General features: G+C 50.1%; 1 protein-coding gene across 2 annotated transcripts in view; it reads right to left on the minus strand.

Annotated features, from left to right (window-relative positions):
* The window catches only part of LOC144172285 (uncharacterized), a 75696-nt gene that overhangs the window by 11768 nt on the left and 44335 nt on the right, over positions 1-19593 (minus strand). Inside the window, exons 3-4 of one of the 2 annotated variants that reach the window (XM_077701033.1) lie at positions 9497-9538; positions 3059-3106 (exon numbers count right to left, since the gene is read on the minus strand). In XM_077701033.1, the coding sequence (XP_077557159.1) occupies positions 3059-3106; positions 9497-9538 (90 nt within the window). The remainder of the gene's footprint in view (positions 1-3058; positions 3107-9496; positions 9539-19593) is intronic. The other variant, XM_077701035.1, reaches the window with a different exon arrangement.

Raw genomic sequence — 19593 nt, forward strand, 5'->3', positions numbered from 1 at the left:
TGTGTGCTCACGTCTCCTGTGACTATACCCTGGCTGCTCTCCTCCTTTACCCCAGGGGAGGTCTCCAGTTCCCCTCATTCACGCACGGGCCACTCACACCTAACAAAGTGAAGAGTTTCTAGTGAGTTCAGCGTTAGGCTCTTGCATTCCACCACGAGATGAGATGTTATCTAAATGAATGCTGCCGCATATTAAAGAACCTTATATTCTGCAAAGGAGGCCAAGGAGGTGAGCCCCACCCCCAAGTCAATCAGTACCCTCGGGCGAACTTTAGAGTTTAGCGCAATCTTCTTTCCGTTTTGCACGCCACGGATAGCATTTCTGTGCACTCGCATTAGCTGCTAATGGGTCTCGGTGTATGAAGCACTTGTTCCCGATTTGGATCAAGTCAGTGCTGTCAGTGGCGTTGCTGGCTTAAGTTACACCCGGGGCCCAGAAAATTTGTCATACCCCGCACATACACAACGCAATTATTATTAGTAATAATAACAACAACAACAGCATATCGTAATAATAGTTAATTTACGGTGGCGATGATGATGACCGTGGGTGAAGCGAACTGTGGTAGGAAACGAACGTGGGTCCCTCACGTTATTGACCCGAAGTCTATCCGACTGCGCCATTATGACACGGTCGAAGAACTTTGGATTTAAAGAGGGGTGCATCGTCGTGCAAATTAGACAAAAAAACATGCACCCCTCTGTCTAACGACGACGATGGTTGAACGCGAAGCTTTCCTCGTGCGAAATCGAATGACGAAGGGTCAAAGTCAAACCCGCTGCAATCAAAAGTCCAAAACTGCGTGCGAGTCAAAGTCAAAGCCCAACGAGTCAGAGTCCAAACCGTCTTCGAGTCCCAACTCAGCCGACAACCAAGGAATCCCTCACGAGAATGCTTCGCGTTCAACCATTGCCGTCGTTAGGCGGAGGGGGGTGTGATTTTGTTCTGCCTCATGCATGGGGCTCTTCATGCTGACGCTGTAGCCGGCGTTACTTTAAAATCTACACCTTGATTAACTGACTGTCGGTTCTTAACGACAGACGAATTCCATCAGTGGGGTTGACCACCGTGCAGATGTTTTCTCGTATGCATAAAATATTTAGAGATGGCTTTGATAATTTATTACTTGAAAATAACGGCGAAGCGTTAACAATCTGTTCTCGTGAGGTATTGTGAAAGGTAAGAATTTGGAGGAAGGCGCCATGGACTCTGTAGAGCGGATAGAGCGTTTATTACCTGAATCGGTAGCGGCGAAGGCGAGCGACCGCGGATAGAAAATCAGCGCGAAAAAAAAACAGCAGAAAAAAGGAACGAGAAGTAGACAGGACAACGCTGCACTCACAACTTATAGTTTATTCTGAAGAAAACGCGTTCATGAACCATGGTTCATGATTCATGATTCACGAACGTTCATGGTGAACATTCGTGATTTTGAGTGATGAACGCTCACCAACTCGCCCTAATCAGTCCTCTTGGACCGAGGATAAACGCACACGGTCGTGTTCGATAAATAGAACAAGATTGTATACTGTATATACTGTAAAAGATCGTCATTGCGATAAATTGAAGCCCCCATTATATACCCCATTAGGCAGTCAGAGAGCTTATCACGTCTCTTATACGAGCGCATGCCATTAGACCTGTATAAGAGCGCGTTGACATCATTCGATGGCCCTGAAACGAGCCGTATGTATAAAGCCACATTGCCGGCTTTCTCTGCTCACATGTCGACGGGTGCCGGAGAAGCGACCCCGATGCTCGCTCACTCGACGGGTTCGGAAGCGCTTCCCAAAAAGAGGCCGCTACTTCGACTCCCCGCTTCCGTGTGCCACATCGAACATGCGCATGAGATTCTCGCTTCACGGATGCCTGTAGATTCGTCGCCTATGAATCCGCAGCGGTGTTTGAGACACCGTGGTTTCGATTATTTTCTTCTCGAAATTATTCGATTGAAAACAAGTATCCTTTCCGCCCACTTCCCAACTAGAGCAATGGGAGCTCGTCTTGCTGTCCAGCCCCTCTCTGCCTACCCAGCTTCAGCTTGTGGCCGGAGCACAGGCGGCGTGGACTGCATATGGACTCCTGTGAAAAAGCAACCACTCCCCTGCCCTAGGATCACCCTGCGCCGTTTAGAATTCTCGGTAAAAGTATGTCCTCCTTCTCCTCTGCCATAGGCCATTAACTGTAGGGGTAAAATGACGGTCCGCAGGCGAAAGCTGCGTAAACTCTTTAACGTGCTTTTTGTTGACACAGTCGCAAAACACTAAAAGCAACGCTTTTGTGTGCGCATTGCATCCGCACGTTCGGATGCTGGACTGCACATCTTCGATATGAATGATTGAAATGCGGTTTGGGTGGCCTTAAGTACCATCTGTTTCTTAAACAGAACTCATCAAGCTTCTTATAACGCACTTTATGTCTTCGTTGTGTATGACGCACTCCGACGTCACTTTCAGTGTAGCCAGTAAAGAAGGTTCTTCTATATTCTTTTTCATTCCAAGGTATTGCCTTGGTATCTAGGGTTGCCACATTTTCCCGAAAAAAAAAAACGGCCAATCGGGGAAGGGTTAGGGGGGGGGGGGGGGGGGGCGTGGTATTTAGACGGTTGAATTTGTGGCGAAAAAAAAAAAAAAGAATCCATGTTTTATGACTTGCAATGTCATATATGCATTGTAGCGAGGAATCAACATAACGCTTGTACTGAAAGTTACTGAAATTTTGGTTATTGCTCTGAATATGCTGCACTGAAAAGAAACCGCACATACTTCTCCCATTAAAAGCTCTTCTTTGCATCTCGCCCGCGCTCGCCCGCATATTTTCCCTGCTCGCGTGTCTTTGCGCAGCATGCCGACACCTATTTATCGTCGTAATTGCCGAATTAACGCTTATAAAATGCCACAAAAATAAACAATCGCGGCACGATGACCAAGAAACCGGCCAATGACGGCCGGTTTTAAGTACGGACCGGCAACCGGCCCGCTGTCTAAAAAACCGATTGGGCCGGTCAAAAACCGGGCAGGTGCACGGCAACCCTATAAAATGTATCGCACGTACTTACGAAAAATTCCTCGGCTACGTCCGTCAGGCATGCCTGCCAGTTTTCGGTCTGCCGGAGAAAAGGAAGGCAGTGAGTAGCACACGTGTTTCTATAGCACAGAAAAACGTTATTTCTTGTCAACGTACTTAATGTTAAACACCTCATATGGAAGTGCCGCAAGCCGTAAGTAAAAGGGATACACAAGCCGTACTATGTTCGCACATACGAAGATTGGATTAAGCCACATCAAAACCCAAAGGAAACGTACTACATGACCCTCTGGTCTTTCGCAAAAGATGCCAACCTTCTTCAGTTCAGATCGCCCGCGTGCAGGGCGGACGTCAAGACTACATCAAGAAGCCCGTTAGTCCATCTGGAAAGGTATACTTTTCCCAAAATGACGTAAAATAAGTGGCCCGTGTGCGGAGCGGATGTGGGAAGTGATCCTGTACCACCAGCGAACAGTTTTTAACAGCATGTCTGTTTAGGCCGACACAAGTCAGTCCGGCGTAAATAGAAAACTCCGAGGCGCACGTGAGCGTGTGCCTCGCGAGGAGCACCCGGCATCGTCCAGGCTTCCGCGCTGGCTAGCGCCACGGGAGGAGCTCCCGCCTTCGTGGTCGTCGTCGTCGTCGGGGTAAGCGGGATTCACACGGCGGAGAAACCCTCTCACGGAGGCGGACGGATATGTGACGTCAACAGCACATGACCGGATTATCCGGCCTGGCGGCGCATCCACACGTGCGGAGCTACCCGGAGTGACTAGCAGACGACAGCGCCGAGGAACAGGTTCCATTCCCCGCCGAGGGCCACCGCCGTCGAGCGAAAACATGCGGAGGCATTTTCTTTCGCGGAGCTACCGCGGGCTATCCCCACCGAGGGGCGGAGCCTAAAACCGGTCATGTGAGCGGGTCCCGCGGGCCAAAAAGAGAGGGTTCCTCCGTCGTGTGAATCCCGCTGTAGCGACAGGCGAGCCACAGGTCCGCCGCGCCGAAGACGATGACGACGAACCTGTTTTTTTTTTTATTTCTGTATTTTTAATGTTTTATTTTCCCCAATCTTGGGTAAATGGCGTGAAGAAGGGTGCTGTGGGGATATGTATTTGTCTGAAGTCTTCTCAAGGTGGTGGCTTCATCTCTGGATAGTCTTGGGTGCTGTTCTTGTGAGGGCGATGTATAAGATTGACATTTTTGATTTCGCAGGTTAATTCTTCAGAATCCACACGTGGAGGCGGCCACCGGACCAGCCGACAAAGAAGTGGAGGTCTCGGGGACGCGCAACAAGAGGATTTGCCCAGCTACGCGGCTGCATGCCGTCGGAAGACGCCGACGGAACGGATGACTACGATTGGTAATGGTCTTTGATTTGCAGTGCCGTCCTAGACGACTGTACATTGCTGGGGTCCGGCTGCTCCCTCTTTCCTGGGATCCGCTGTCACCGTGGGGGGAAACTAGATCGACCCCCTGCTCTGCTGTTTCTCCAGCCTTGCACCACTGTGCAAGCTGCGCCATTTTTTTTTTCTTTTTCTTTTTCTGTCCTCTTCCTCTTCCCCATCATGATGCGTTCGACGTCTAGCTCCTATATGAATTCATTCATTCATTTATTCATTCATTTCTTGTATGTACCGAGAGTGGAATACTGTATTGCTCCTGCTGAACTCGGGTAACAATTGTTCGGTTTGGTCACCTTAGAAGCTGCACGTCTAAAACCGATAGTACGGGCTGCGCTGTAATTAATGCCACTTCCAGGTATTTTGATGATGGATAGCTTAAGTTGCTCCACAACGCGCTTAATCGTGCCCACATGGCCGCGGCCCGCGCATGTATCAAACTCCACATGGTTCCACAAACACATACTGTTAACTTTACAACTTTAAACATTCCAAAACTCTCATGGTACAGCGTTGATTCTAACCACTGCGCTGTGCGAAACAGACGGGACCACCTGTCAGTCCGAGAGCAGTCATCTGACGGTACCAAGATGGTCCCAAGTGTCGCTACAATGAAGCCCAGCTTTTTTATAGTGGTTCAGCCGGGTGTAGGCCCGTTCGTCACATGGCGTTTCGTCATAGGCCGGTTCGTAATAGGCCGTTTGGTCACATAGGATCATTCGTCATAGGCCGGTTTGTCACTTAGGAAAGTTCGTCACAGGAACGCAAAAACAAAATTCGTGGCTTTTTTTAGACGTAAGTGGTGATGAGGCATGACTGTAACTACTTTGCACACCTTTTTGCAGTACCGGTCCTTTTAGCGGCCGCCATGGCGATCCTAAATTGGCAGTAAGGCACGCCCGAAAAAATGTTTGGCTTTCGGGGAACCCGTGCACGAATTATCCTGGTCCTGCAGTCCATACCGCTCCCACCCGCCCTCCTTGCCTTTCACATGAATGTCACGGTAGCAGGCGCACGCTCGCGTGACTAATTTGGAGTGGCCGTAGCACTCATTTTTCTTCACTTTTTTTTTCATTTTCGTTGCTCCCTCACTGGTAGCCAAGTGCTCACAGTGTGGTCATTTTTGCCCCTTTTCTTGGAAAGCCTTTTTTGTGTACACATAAGAACTCACTCGACCTGTCCAAAAGGAGGATATAAAAACGTGCAGCCACTCCTCAAGCAGCTAGCTGAGGGGGCGCCCTTTTGTTTATTTTGCCCGAGAGCTACTGCCAAGAAGGGCGGACCGGCGCCCCGCGCATGCGCAGATGGCTACTGGAGAAAGGTCCATCAAATAATTAGTTGCACCACTTGTATTAAACCACTAATAAGTGACACGAAATGGCCCATGTGAAATTTCCAAGAACGAGAAGGTCGGTGCTACCACTTTCCCTATTACGGGACCGCTTAGAACCAGACGCCTGGCCCGTCTTCCAAGAACTTTGTTGGGCTGCGTCCCTGTCTCACTTTTCTGTCTTGGGTTGTTGAACTCGTATCCCTAATCTTATCCGAACACGTCACCCTACTTGTCCACTCTGGCTTGCATTCTTTGTTGAGCTTTGTTGGATGTACGGCCCAAAGTACAAAAAAAAAACTAACTAAACCTGTGCCTCGCTTCTCTCTTTCGAGTAAAAAAAAACAACACGTGGGCATTCATTTTGTGCACCTGTGACGAACTTTTTTAAGTGACGAACTGGCCTATTACGAATGATCCTATGTGACGAACCGGCCTATTACGAACCGGCCTATGGCGAATGATCATATGTAACCAAACGGCCTATTACGAACCGGCCTATGACGAAACGCCATGTGACGAACGGGCCGTATCCCGGTTCAGCCCTACCCTCCCGGTCTATTATTTGGCATTATCACGCTGCGTCATGAACCCTGGTACTGCGTCGACAGTGATGAGCTACTTCCTCCCTCTTTTTCGCTTCACCTCTGCCATCTGGTCTTCCATACCTGTGAGATGCATGTAGCGCTATAGTATATATAGTGACTTAAAAAAAATGTTACCCGCAATCGGAAGCATCCAAGACGTGAAGGAACCAACCAATCTCGAAGCCCACTGAACTGGTGAAAGCTGAAAAAAAATTGATACGGCACCCGCGCTCCGTGTTCACTAAGAACAGCGCGGTATTATGTTCGTATTTATTCAAAGTTCAAGGTCCGCAGATTTCAGTGCGCAGCACTTGAGCGCCCGCTACTGTGGTCTAGCTTTGTAACCGAGCGAATGAAGGGAACACCGAAGACAGAAGGGAAACGGGGGAGGAAAGTGTGGCGAAAGTGTGTGGGGGAGGGCGGTATGCCAATGCGGCGCGAGACGCTGCCCGGCGGCGAGAGAGAGAGAGAGAGAAAACGTTTATTGTCAGAGCGTTTACGGTATTTTTGTAGGAGTGGCTCCCTCTTCACAGGAATCCATGAGCTGTCTTAGCAGCGGCTGCCCTCTCGGTGAGCAGGAGCTGGTCCGAGAGGCAGGGGCTGGACAGCAGTGTCTCCCACTGCTCTGGGGGATTTGAAATGCGGGGAAGGGGTGGTGGGTGCATGTTTTTTCGACACTCTAGGATGATATGTCGTAGTGTACCAGGTTCTTGGCAGAATTTGCATTCTGCTGGATACTGGGCGGGGGATATCCGGTGAAGCCAAATTGGATGCGGGAAGGTGTTGGTTTGTAGGAGTCTAAGTGTTGTTTCTCGAGATTTCGTGAGGTTTGGGTGAGGTAGCGGGAAAGTCCGTCGATTAAGCTTGTAATGTTGTGTTATTTCGTGGTACGTTAGAAGAGGTACAGGTTTCTCCACATCCTCCGAGGCCTGGTCGGCAAGTTCTCGGGCCTTTTGGTGGGCAAATTCGTTGCCCTCCATTGAAGCATGTGCAGGCGTACATACAATCCTTACTTTTCTGTCAGGCAATTTGGTTGAGAGCATGCGGTGCGTTGCTGGTGCCACCCAACCCGACCTGAAGCTCCTGCACGCTTTCTGGGAGTCTGTTAGGACCACCGTGGCTTCCGTCTGCGTGAGGGCCAGTGCCACCGCTAGCTCCTCCGCTTCTTTGGTTGATGCGGTTAGTACGGTGGCACTGACAAGAAGCTCTGTCTTTGTGGTGACTACCACTGTCTTTGCTCTTCTACCACGGATTGTGGCTGCATCCGTGTAGACCGTTTCCGGGAGGGTGCCGTATTTTTTGTCTAAGGCTTTCGCTCTAGCTTCTCGTCGACCGCTGTGGTGAACCGGGTGCATGTTCTTTGGAAGTGGGTTGGAAAAGATATTATGCCGCCACCGATCAGGAAGCTCCTTGTTCGGCTTCACGTCTGGGGAGCTCCATTTGATTCTGTTCAACAGTTTTTGGCCGGTTTGTGTCATTGCAAGCCGCGCTTTCTGGCTGGAGAGGTGGCCCTCTATGAGCTCATCCACCGTGTTGTGCAGGCCGATGCGTAGGACCTTGTCGGTTGATGCGCTCATGGGGATCCCAAGGGCTTGCTTCGTGGCTTTACGGATGAGGGTGTTAAGTTTTTCCGTATCTGTCTTGGTTAGAGTCATGTAGGGCACTGCGTATGTTAGCCTCGATAGAACGAAGGCCTGGACAAGACAGATGGTATCGTCTTCTTTCATGCCTCGGTGTCTATTTGTGACTCTACGTATCATGTGCACAACTTGTTCGGTCGTTCTGGTCAGGCGCTGGAGCATTATGTTCCATTTTGTATCCGCTTGCACAAAAAGCCCAAGCACCCTGATTGAGCTGCAGGGCGTAATTTTGTGTCCCTGTAAATTTATTTCGATGTTGTCCTTGACATTTTTAGTGCGACGACACCGGACCACCAAGAGTTCTGATTTCTGTGGGGAACACTCGAGTCCACTTTCGTCTGCGTACTGCTGTACAGCATCGGCAGCTTGCTGCAGGCAGTCCTGAAGTCTCCCGAGTGAGTCAGTGCCAGTCAAAATTGTTATATCATCTGCGTAGAGCGCATGGCTTAAATTTGGAATACTGTCTAGCCTTGCTGGTAGACCCAGGAGCGCCATGTTAAATAGGAGCGGGGAGAGGACCGAGCCTTGGGGTGTACCTCTACTTCCGAGGGTGATGGGATCTGAGGTGATATCGCCGATTTTGAGTGTGGCTGTGCGATCTGAAAGAAAGTCTACAATGCGGCGATGCGCTACGAGATAACAGAGGTATTAATTGATCTATTGATTGATCAATTGTAGGGTTTAACGCGCCGACGCAACGCAGGCGATGAGGCGTGCCGTAGTGGAGGGCTCAGGATTAATTTTGACCGCCTGGGGACCTTTCACGCGCGCCGAAATCTCGTACGCACGGGCGTTTTCGCCTTTCGCCTCCATCAGAAATGCGGCCGCCGTGGCCGGGAATCGAACCCGCGTCCTCGTGCTCAGCAGCGCTACGCCTTAAGATAACCGAGGGAACAAAGACGCACCGAATATGAGCCTGCAGGAAAGCGGAGGATGAAAGTGTGGCGAAAGTGTGAGGGGGAGGGCGGTATGCCGAGGCCGCACCACTAAGCTCGCGCTGCGTGATGCACGTATTATCTTGATCCCAGTTAGGGTGAACACGGGAGCGCGTGTCATTCCGTGCGCGGGAGCCGCCTGCCGGCGTTCCAACTTCCGGGTAACTTCGCACGCATGCGCAGTTCGTTTGCAATGAGGCTATGTGAAGCGCGTGCGAAGTTACAAGGAACTCCGACAGGCGGCTCCCGCGCACGGAATGACAGGCACTCCCGTGTTCACCCTAACTGCGATCAAGATAGTACATCGATCCCTCCGCGTCCTCCGCGTTGCGTGGCTCATCCGAACCACCTGACATTTGCGAGGTAGGTTCATACACGATTTACAACAACATGCTCGGTGGCGGCGCGCTGCGAGGTAACGGCAAAGTAGCTCGCGCCGCCATGCGCTCGCAGATCACGCGATCAGACGCGATCACTTCCTGAGACGCAGCGCCGTGACCGAGCAGACTGCAGTCCGCGCTGCGCACAAATTTGGCATTAGGGAACATAGTAATGGTCAGGCATATTTTTTACTCACCTCGATGCATCTGCCGTGGTTCCTGCATAGCATCTGCAGTCCCTGCAAGCATAAATAAGGGCAGACGAAAATAAAAAAAACTGGGAAATTTCGGCAGTTGTCTGCTAATGCCTTCTTATGCAACTATTCTTCGTTTTGAGGTATTTTTACGGTTAAATTTGGCTATTAGACGCCGAATTAGGCTACTCTTTGTCGTTTAATTCTCGTTCGGCTATAGTGTGCAACTGCGTTTCGTATGTTTTGTATTCTGTTGTTGTTTTTAGAAATAATGGGCTTATAAACTAGCATAACAATAAAAAATCTTAACTTCGCACTACGGTTGAGGGTTTTTACAGTTTTTTCGTATTTCTGTATTTTTAGTTTTTTCCCTCATTTTTGTGAGAGTGATGTATAAGATTGACATTTTTGATATCGTAGGTTAAATCTTTGATTTACTTCTCGTTTTTTTATTCTTTTAAAACGAAAGTGTTTTATTCCCGGATACACGAAGATTTCGCTGACGTCATATCCGTCACGGAAGTGACGCCAGTACACCGAAGCAAGCGGCCTTTAAAGGGTGCACCCTGCACACAGGGTCTTCTTGCGGGGAAGCAACCATTAGTACTAAAGGGTGCGTTATACTTAGGGTTGTTCGTTTCCGGGTTTTGTATTTTAACACGAAAGTGTTTTATGCCGCGATACCACAAGATTTAACTGACGTCATATCCGTCACAGAAATGACGCCAGTACACGTTTGCCGAAGCGACCTGCCAGCAGGATGTCGCTCGCCAAGCACACCCACAAGACAGCCGCCGATCCACAAATCATGTTCAGCTGCAGATTTCGCTGCACATTTCACTTTCGTGTTTCACTTACTCTTATGAGAGAGGAATCAACCACATTTTTTTTTAATTTCTCTCTAAACCACCTCCACGTTTACTATGCTATAACGATGCCTCAACTTCGCCGACTTCATTTTTCGGAAAACACAAGGCGCAACACGGTAAGTTTGGTGCTCGGCAAAGAATGCTTACGCTTGAAAACTTTGCGTAGCTTCTCGACTACTATGTTCATCTATTAAAATGCTTTTATTGTAATTTATCCTGCAGTTAAAAAGTACCTTCTGTTTAGACGCGCTTATTCCCTTCGTACTTGCGCATAGGAAAGGATACCTTTGTTTCACAGCGACGCAATATATTACAGGCTGTATAACGCAGACGCTGGCTATTTCTTGAAGCGCTTAATGTTTGCGTGCGTACATATCTCCTTGTTGAACTACGTACGCTGTAAGCTACGTTATTCACTTTCGCGCGGTCGAACTTCCGGGCTAAGCTGTGTGCAGCCAAGTAAGGACCGTTCGCTCATAATTCCTTTTTACCGATCCTTGGGTTATTCTAGTTTGTAGATCGAAGGCCGCTAAGCAAAAACAGAAGTGACGAAAAGCGTCTCGCGGCAATCGAAATTCCCCTCGACTGCCCGAGCGCGCGCGCGCGTGCGTTTGTGCGTGTGCGTTTGTGCGTGCCTTTCGCCTTCAAATAACTTTTATCTAAGCTGTATCAATTATACAGTAGCCGACCGATTTTTCGGACCCGGAGGGGAGCTAAAAATAGTCCCAATTAAAGGGCAGTACGGAAAGTCCGCCAGTCATTACTCTATGTGACAACTGGTGGTTCAACGGGAAAGTCCGGAATATCCAGCAAGTCCGAATTTTTCGAGCCCAAAAAAACGGTCGGCTAACTGCCGGCTAACAGACCGGCTAAGTTTTGCCTGGTCTGTGTTTTTTCTTTTTTTTTGCTAACTCCCACTGACAGTGCATCGCTTTCCCCGCTTCTGCATAGCCAACTTTAGTTGACTTTATACACAGGAATATAATAAAATCATTTTCTGAGGGGCTGAGGAAGTTCCTGAGAGACATTTCCGCACTACGGACACATTTAAGCCGATCCTATCAACGCTTTTTCTTTTCGTGCTGCATAACCGCAGAGAACAAAATTGAATAAAGTATGATTTAACTTTAATTCATCTCTTTTTCCTTTCCTTTTTCTTCTTCTTTTTTACTATTTATTTTATAAGGGAGTCTTTGTTATTACGCCTTTACATACGCCGCTGAAAAGGTCGCCATCACCCAAGCAGCTACAATAAGCAACGACCACGTCACAATCATCACGAACACGCAAGCCGCGAGTCACAGCTGTCAGTTGGACCACATATCGCCTGTCGCCCTCAAGGTCTTCGAGGGCCCTGGGCAGCCACCCTGGTTTGGACCCCTGGACACGAGTCCCTCGACGGAAGTGAGGCGGTACGCGCCGATTCCCGAGTACATACACTCCGGGCCTTTTTGAGGAGAGGGTAAACTGGAAAAGACCCCCCACGCACTAAATTGCTACACGTACATGCTCTCCCACTACAGACACGAGCGTCAACTTAGGGCCCTCGACACCCCACCTCCACCTTTCCCGAGCCGAGGCGACCACAGACCGCCGGCTCCAGACCTACTCCTATCCCAACTCAACCCTCCGCCCCCATATCTGCCCCACCGAATAATACAGCATCTGCGACTTTTACCCCCATCCCCGCACCCTTTACCATTTCGTATAGGAATACCAACAGTCCACATTCCTCATATCCAATCCCCGTCCCACGTACGAGCAGTAGGTGGACAGCCTGTCCAGCTCGGGCTTCTCGACCCAACGCATACATAGGACACGAGCAAGCTAGCGAGGATCAGGACATTCCGGACTAGAGGACGCCCTCCAAGGGACTGATGCTCTCACTGATATGTTCGTCTAATACAGATTTTTATTCCCCCTCTCTCCCTCGTTCTTATTCTTAATGGGCTAAACAGTGTCATTCTTCCTTTTTGAACTTATTGTTAATGTCTGTGAGCTCCACAGTCCCTCAGACACAGTCGTTGGGAACCAAGACTCCTTCTCCATGTCCAACGCATTAATGTCGGTGTTTCATCATTTCGCTGTTTGGCTTCTCCAGGGCAGCCTCTCGGTCTCACGTGCATTGGTACTAGTTGAGCAAAACAGGAGCTTCATAAAACAACCGAGGGTGTGAGGAACAAAGCCAACGGTACAACGTGGTTAGCTATGAAAAAGCACAACGTCCTATTTACGCAATCGCAAAGCTGAGATACTAGAATAGGGGAAAAATGAAAGGCGTAATACATACCTTTCACACTAGGTTTGCAAGTTATGGCACTACAAAAATGCCATTTTACCATGCATACTATTCTAACTAATGTCTGCGAGCGCACCATGGATCAGCCTGTGGAGCGCACCGTGAATCAACAGGATGTGCAACTTCCGTGGCTCATCACGCAGCCTCTGGATCTTTCTGAAGCCGAGGATCGGGAATTCTTGTTGAAGTGGACGTGCATTAATGGCTGAGAGGATGAAAAACGCAGTGCAGTGGTGTCGATGCAGCGTGCAGACATTAGCCTACGGATTCACCACGTCAAATGTTTCGGTCATGATGCGGCACTCACTACCATGGCTCTTTCACCTCAGCATGTGTGTCCCATCTGGTGGTGGTGGTGGTGGTTGTTGTGTGGGATCAGGTGGGGTTAGCCTGGCTGGATATGCCGGCAATTGCTCCGCCAAGCTCCTCCTAATTAGCCAATGGTAGTGTCCTTTTACCACGAGTTCGCCAGTTACGTCTCCTGAAGGAAGCTTATGAGAAGGTGCGACACGTCTCTGCGCAGCATTCAATGTCCCTTGGAAGGACGATGTGGTCCAGAGTGCTGTGTGGGGCTGCCAGCTTTCGAATCGCTGAGAGCATTGCAGTCCGCTCAACAGAACGCTCTTGGCAACACATTACGTAGTAGTGTACATCCCCTGTCACTGCACATGACGAACACAGAGACGAACGTACGAGGCCCACCTTGAATAGTCATGCTGTGTTCTTCGCTGAACCCGTTGGGATGCGGTACAGCAATGTTGCCTCCGATCTTGAAAGTTCCTTTGTGACGCAAGGCTGGGGATAGAGATTTCCCAAGGACTTCAAATGTTCGGCCACTGTTCGCCTTAAGTCGCTGCAGTGATTGGGGGATACTTTAACAGTCGCTGCTAATTGCAGCGCACTCCGTGCCATCTGATCAGCGGTCTCATTGCCCCTGACGCCAACATGGGATGGAATCCATTGCAACCGCACATTAAAACCCTCGCTGCTGAGTTCTTGCACAAGCCGTAAGGAACGCTGACAGCCCTTTTTCGTGGGAATCCCACGCTGCAAAAGTTGTACTGCTGCTTTTGAGTCAGTCAGAATTACAACTTCCTGCGGCTTATACGACTTACGTTTTCTCAAAGTAGCCGCGATGGCAATGCACTCGGATTCGGTGGGGGACACCACATGATCCAGGCGTGCTGCCCAGGAAACCTGGGCATTAGGAATGACATACGCCGCTGCACTAATACCTCTGTGCGGATTGGCTGAGCCATCCGTGAAAATTTGAAGGTGATTGGGATAAGAGTTCCCCAAATGTTCAAGAACAAAAAATCTGGCTGCTTCCACTGGCGTGTTTCGCTTGACTCTCATGTGAGGAACATGTAGCTGACACTGAAGGCTCTCGTAAGACCATGGTGGCATTGAGATGGGAAGTTTCCCTGGCCACTGATGGCACAATATTGTCAGAGTGTTAAGAGCAGTGTGCGCATGAGAGGCCGTGAAGCCGCCTTATTATCGCTCTTGCAACACTGGTTTCCCCAAGACGCATTGGCTGCGTCAGGAACCTCTGTGACGCCATCAAGCGGAGTGTAGCAGACTGGCTCTCCCGTATGACCTTCTCGTTTTCCGCTCCCCGAGGAACTCCAATTGCAATCCTCAGCCCTTTCCTACGCAACGCTTCGAGGCGCTCATACTGGGATTCTGAAGGGGAGATCAGAGGCAAGTGGCAAAGACTGCGACTCACAATCAGAGCTGAGTGCAGCTTAATTATCGACGCCGGGTCATTCCCCCTCTTAGCTCCAGCAATCTTCCTCAAAATGTTCACACGGGGAAGCAGAGCCGATACAGTCATGTCGACTGCCCGTCGCCAACACAGTCTGCTGTCCAGGGTGACGCCAAGGAACCACACGTGAGTGGCTTGACGCATACACGGGCTGCCCAATGTTAAATTAACACGGGTGGACCGTCGCCGGCTCCTAGGGCAAAGAACAAAACAGGAATTCTCGGCCAAGAGCGTCAGTCCGACGGAGGACAAATACTTCTGCATGATGTGAACACTCCGTTGAGCCATCACTGCCAGTCGCTTATGTTGATATCCCGACAATCAGATGAAAACATCGTCAGCGTACACGGATATCTCAAAATACGGTACCTTTACGACTATGTAGATCACACACATCCGCTATTGAGCAAATGACTGTATCTAGAAAAAAAAACAAGTTTGTCCGAGGTGGACCTTGCCCCGCATGTACACAGAGACTTTTTTTTTTATATTACGAGTGTTTGCCGCGCGGCATATGGAAGGCGTTTTAAAGATAGAGGTAGAGAAGAAAGTAGGAAGGAAAGAGAAAAAGAGGCGTTTTAAAAATGGGAGTAGAGCAAAAAGTAGGAAGGAAAGAGAAAGAGAAGAAAATAGGGAGAGAGGGGCTGCCAAGAGCACAGAAGGTCACGAAACCGACAGGTGTTCAAATCTACAGGTATGCATGCCGTCCAGTGGCGTGCAGAAAGTCCATCAGCGACCTGCAGTATTTATCGTCCTGCACCCAGCGGTTGTAGTCACCGGTTTATCCCACCGGAGACCAACCTTTCTGAGCGCATGGTCTCGAGCTGTCCTCGTTCCCGCGCACGTCCACAAAAGATGCTTGGCGTCAGCTTCAACCGCCGGAGACGGACACTTGGGACACGTTCCTGGGTCGTCTTGTGAGTGCCCCCAAGTCCAAGTGACTGAAGGTGTGAGGGCCACCCCAGCCCGAAGCCTCCTGAGAGAAACTTCCTCCACCCGGGAAAGATTAGGGGGCAGGGAGCAGACACACGGGGGAATTAGGGCACGTGTGTCCCTTCTCAGGAGAGATTTCCGGGCTAAAAGACGGGAGCGCGGATCACAAGGAAGGGGGCTAGGGGAGGACTCAGGGGGGGAAGAAGAGTGGGAAATATGGTCCGCTAATTGATTCAGTATATTGCGACCGTGCCCCTGTACCCAATGTACACGGATCGTTAGCTCTGATGTTCTGTGGAGGCTGTGAATCTGCTGGTAGATCAGATGTGTCTTCTTTACTTGCTTCAGATGCTTCACAGCACTGAGCGAGTCTGTATATATATGCACCTCCGTGATGTTATGGAGTGCACTTGCAGCATTGACTGCGTCATGAACAGCCTGGAGCTCCAGTAGCAGCGGGTCCGGAGTGTCGGTAGCGTAACAGCGCGAGCCTTTGATTTCCGGGTGCGTGGCACTGACGAAAGCAGTCCGTCCTCGTCCGGCAGAAGAGCTGCGTCTGTGTACAGTACGCAGTGGCCTTCAGGGACTGTGGTATCGGATGTTGGCGCTGGCTGGTCACGGCGACGAAGCTTCGTCGTCTTATTCGTTGTCATTGTCGTGTACCGCCATGGTGGAAGATCGTCTGAGGTTGAAGTGACGGGGGACGCATGACAAAAATGTGAATGAAGCGCTGGGACCACTGGAATGTACAAACGCTTGAGCTTCCTTCCTTCTTCGCGCTGGTTTATAAGCTCCGTTATAGTATTGAGCTGGGCGTGTTCCTGTAAGACGGGTATCGGGGTAAGACGAGGAAGTGCCGTGATGGTGCGCATAGCTTCTCGGTTTATAGTCTCAAGTTGCGCCCATTGTTGCTTGGTCAGTCTGTGAAATTGTGCCTCGTAGAGTAGGCGCGGCTGGAGAACAGCACGTACGAGTCTTCTAGCCACCTCCGTGCGGGCTCCTCCACTACGCGCTGCAATCCGGCGAATCAAGTGCAAGGTTGTCGAGCACTCCTTCCGTGCCTTCCGGAGCCAGTGAAGACCAGAACCCGACTGGTGGATCAGAAGTCCGAGCACCCGCAGCTCTTCTTTCGCTGGTATAGCAGCTGAACCAATTTTAAGTTGAAAGTTAGTCATAGAGGCTAACGTCCTTCCTGATTTATTAGCCACTTGTATGTAGCACGACTTCTCAGCTGAAATTTCTAAACTGGCTGATTCCGCAAAGGCATGAAAAACATCTAGAGCTTGCTGGAGATGACGGCACTGTAAACCGAGGTCGCGGTTTGTGGACCACAGTGTGACATCATCCGCGTAGATAATAAATCTCACGGAAGGGATGTCTTGCAACTTCCATGCCAAGGGTGCAAATGCGATGTTAAAGAGCAGCGGTGCTAGCACGGAACCTTGCGGTACCCCACGATTCGATGTAAACAGGCCGACCGGCTTCCCATCCACTCGTACAGAAAACGTCCTTGAGCACAGGAAGGAGTGTACCACTTTGGATACATGATGTGGAATCCCTAAGGACTCCATGTTTCTGAGTATTGTCCTGTGGTCCACGTTGTCATAGGCCTTGGAAATGTCGGTAGCCACCACAGTCCGCACAAGATGGCTGTGGGGTGAAACGTGCAAGATATCATCAGCCAGAATAGAGAGTCCATCCTCTGTACCTAGGTGCGGTCTGAAGCCAATCTGAGCAGGATGGTATTTCCTGTTGTGCTCCAGCCACCAGGATAATCGAGTGGCCAGTATCCGCTCAAATACCTTGCATATTGTCGGTGTCAAAGAAATAGGTCTTAGTGCATTAATACCCGTGGGTGGTTTTCCCGGTTTGGGGATAGGCACTACCACGGAGTGTTTCCACTCGGGTGGAATGACACCTTTCGCCCACACATCATTCAACGAACGGAGTATTGCGTCCAAGGCCTCCCCCTCCAAGTTCTTGAATAGCTCATACGGGATTTCATCATACCCTGGAGAAGAGTGTGCTTTTGATTCTTCAATGGCCGCGATGAGCTCGGCCATCGTAAACGGTTCGGTTATACCCGATTCATCCAGTACCACAGCCGACGGAGAGGCGGCCGGAGGTTGTTGGTGGTTGGGAAAGAAAGTCACGGCCGCTCTGTCCGCAAACTCCTCTGGGCTGATGTTGAGAGCCAGGCGAATGCTAGCTGATGGATCAACCAGGCTGCCACTCCTCTCCATAGCTTGGAAGGTCCGCCATAAGGCCTTGTTTCCAGTGCCAGAGCCAGAGCCAAAGCCAGAGCACCAGTCATGCCAACGGCGACGTGACAACTGTTTCTCGTAGCGTCGCGCTTGTGCCGCGATACGGTTTGCCGTGACACGAGCGTTGAATTGCGTCGGGTGGCGATTAGCAAAAATCTCTGCTCGGCGACGCTCTGCCCAAAGTTCAAGGAGGTGCATATCGGGCTTCGGTTGATCCTCGTTCACGGTGGTATGTATAGTGCAGTTGGTGAGTATGGACTGCAGCGTGGAAATTAGGTTCTCAGAAGTTAGTGAAGAAGCTCGTTCGTCAGAGCGGACTTTGTCCCAGTGAACAATTCTGACCTGGCGACGAAGTTTATGTAACTTCTTCGTGTGTAAGCCAATCGAACCCAGGATTCCTGCCCAAGCGCCTCCGCGGAGAGCAGCGACTTCTGTCGGCGTGCGGCGGCGCGACGCTCCGTAACTGAAGGGAGCGAAAAATGAAAAATCAATAGCTCCTCACCCAAACCAGTGAGCTAATTGCTCTCCCGGTTGTATGCAGAACAGCTTTCACTCTCCATTACTGTATATTTTCAATCATGTAACTCGAACGATGCGTGTTACCTGGGCATATAACTTTTTGTCAATGGCGTCTATGGGCAGTCTCTGAAAAATGGACCACTTGGCTCTCCTAAATCGAGCACTGTGTCGCTGCAAGATCAGATATCCAATTGCTCTCCCGGATTTGAGTACTACAGTATGTTAACTTCAAGACGCCATAAAATTCCACGTGATTGGTTCACAGAAAAATGTTACTGGGCACTTTTTGTCTGGAGTCTGATGCCAGGTTAGAGAGTGGGAACGTGTGGTGCCCTCTTTCGTAGTGGCCGGCATCCTCTACAGCCCCCATAGCCTCCGCGGTCGGCTGCCGGCGGCGGGCCGCCGGCAGCCCCGCTCGGCTCCGGTCTTTTCGGTGCAGGACGTTTCGGTACAGTGCGTTTCGGTACGGTCTTTCCGGCGCACAGACCTTTCGGGACACGGGCGTTTCGGGACGCGGACCTTTCGGGACACGGGTGTTTCGGTACAAAGGCGAATTCCGGCATGCGCTGTAGGCTGCGCGCGTTGTTTACGTGGTGGTTGCGAGCACGCAATTCGTACCTAATTATTACAGATGTTCTTGTTCGCAGTTCTGCGTTATTTTAGGCCAGCAGTTGGTTATGCGGCCTTGCCAAAAAAAAACTTCTGTTTATTTGTTGAATATTAGCTGGGATATTTGCAGCATTTATAAAACCTAATTGTTCATTATTCTTTTTGTAGCGACTTATTAAGTATTTTATATAACAAATCAGTGACAGTATCACCGTATTTCCTCGGTCGTGTTTTGACGACTTATCGCTTTTTTTTTTTCAAAAATCAGTGAGAGTAACTATTTTATTTTCACATTTTGCGGATCCCCTACGACAAAGGCTGCGGAAATGATTGATTGATTGTAGGATTTAACGCGCCGACGCAACGCAGGCGACGAGGCGCGCCGTAGTGGAGGGCTCCGGATTAATTTTGACCACCTGGGGATCTTTAACGTGCGCCGAAATCTCGTACACACGGGCGTTTTTGCTTTTCGCCTCCATCTGAAAACCGGCCACCTCGGCCGGGAATCGAACCCGCGACCTCGTGCTCAGCAGCGCAACGCCGTAGCCACTGAGCCACCGCGGCGGGTGCTGCGGAAATGAGGGCCACTGCGCGGGAAAAAGGAACCTGTGCCTTTTTAGACCGCTAAATGATGTAGAGCAATTTCTCTGCATTCCGCATTTGTATGCGTTGGTTTTTTTTTTTTGATAACGCAAGTGCTTAATAAGGCGTTTTTAGAAATGCATTACGGAAGGCACCTATTATATTCGACATACCTGTCACCCTCTCCATCTATGCTCTTTTCCCCTTGCCCACCCCCACACAAAGTAGCAGGTCAGAGACTATACGATCAGGCCGAC

This window comes from Haemaphysalis longicornis, unplaced genomic scaffold (assembly GCF_048455015.1).
Source record: "Haemaphysalis longicornis isolate Haplotype H1 unplaced genomic scaffold, Haemaphysalis longicornis Haplotype H1 scaffold_20, whole genome shotgun sequence".
NCBI classification, from domain to species: Eukaryota; Metazoa; Arthropoda; class Arachnida; order Ixodida; family Ixodidae; genus Haemaphysalis; species Haemaphysalis longicornis.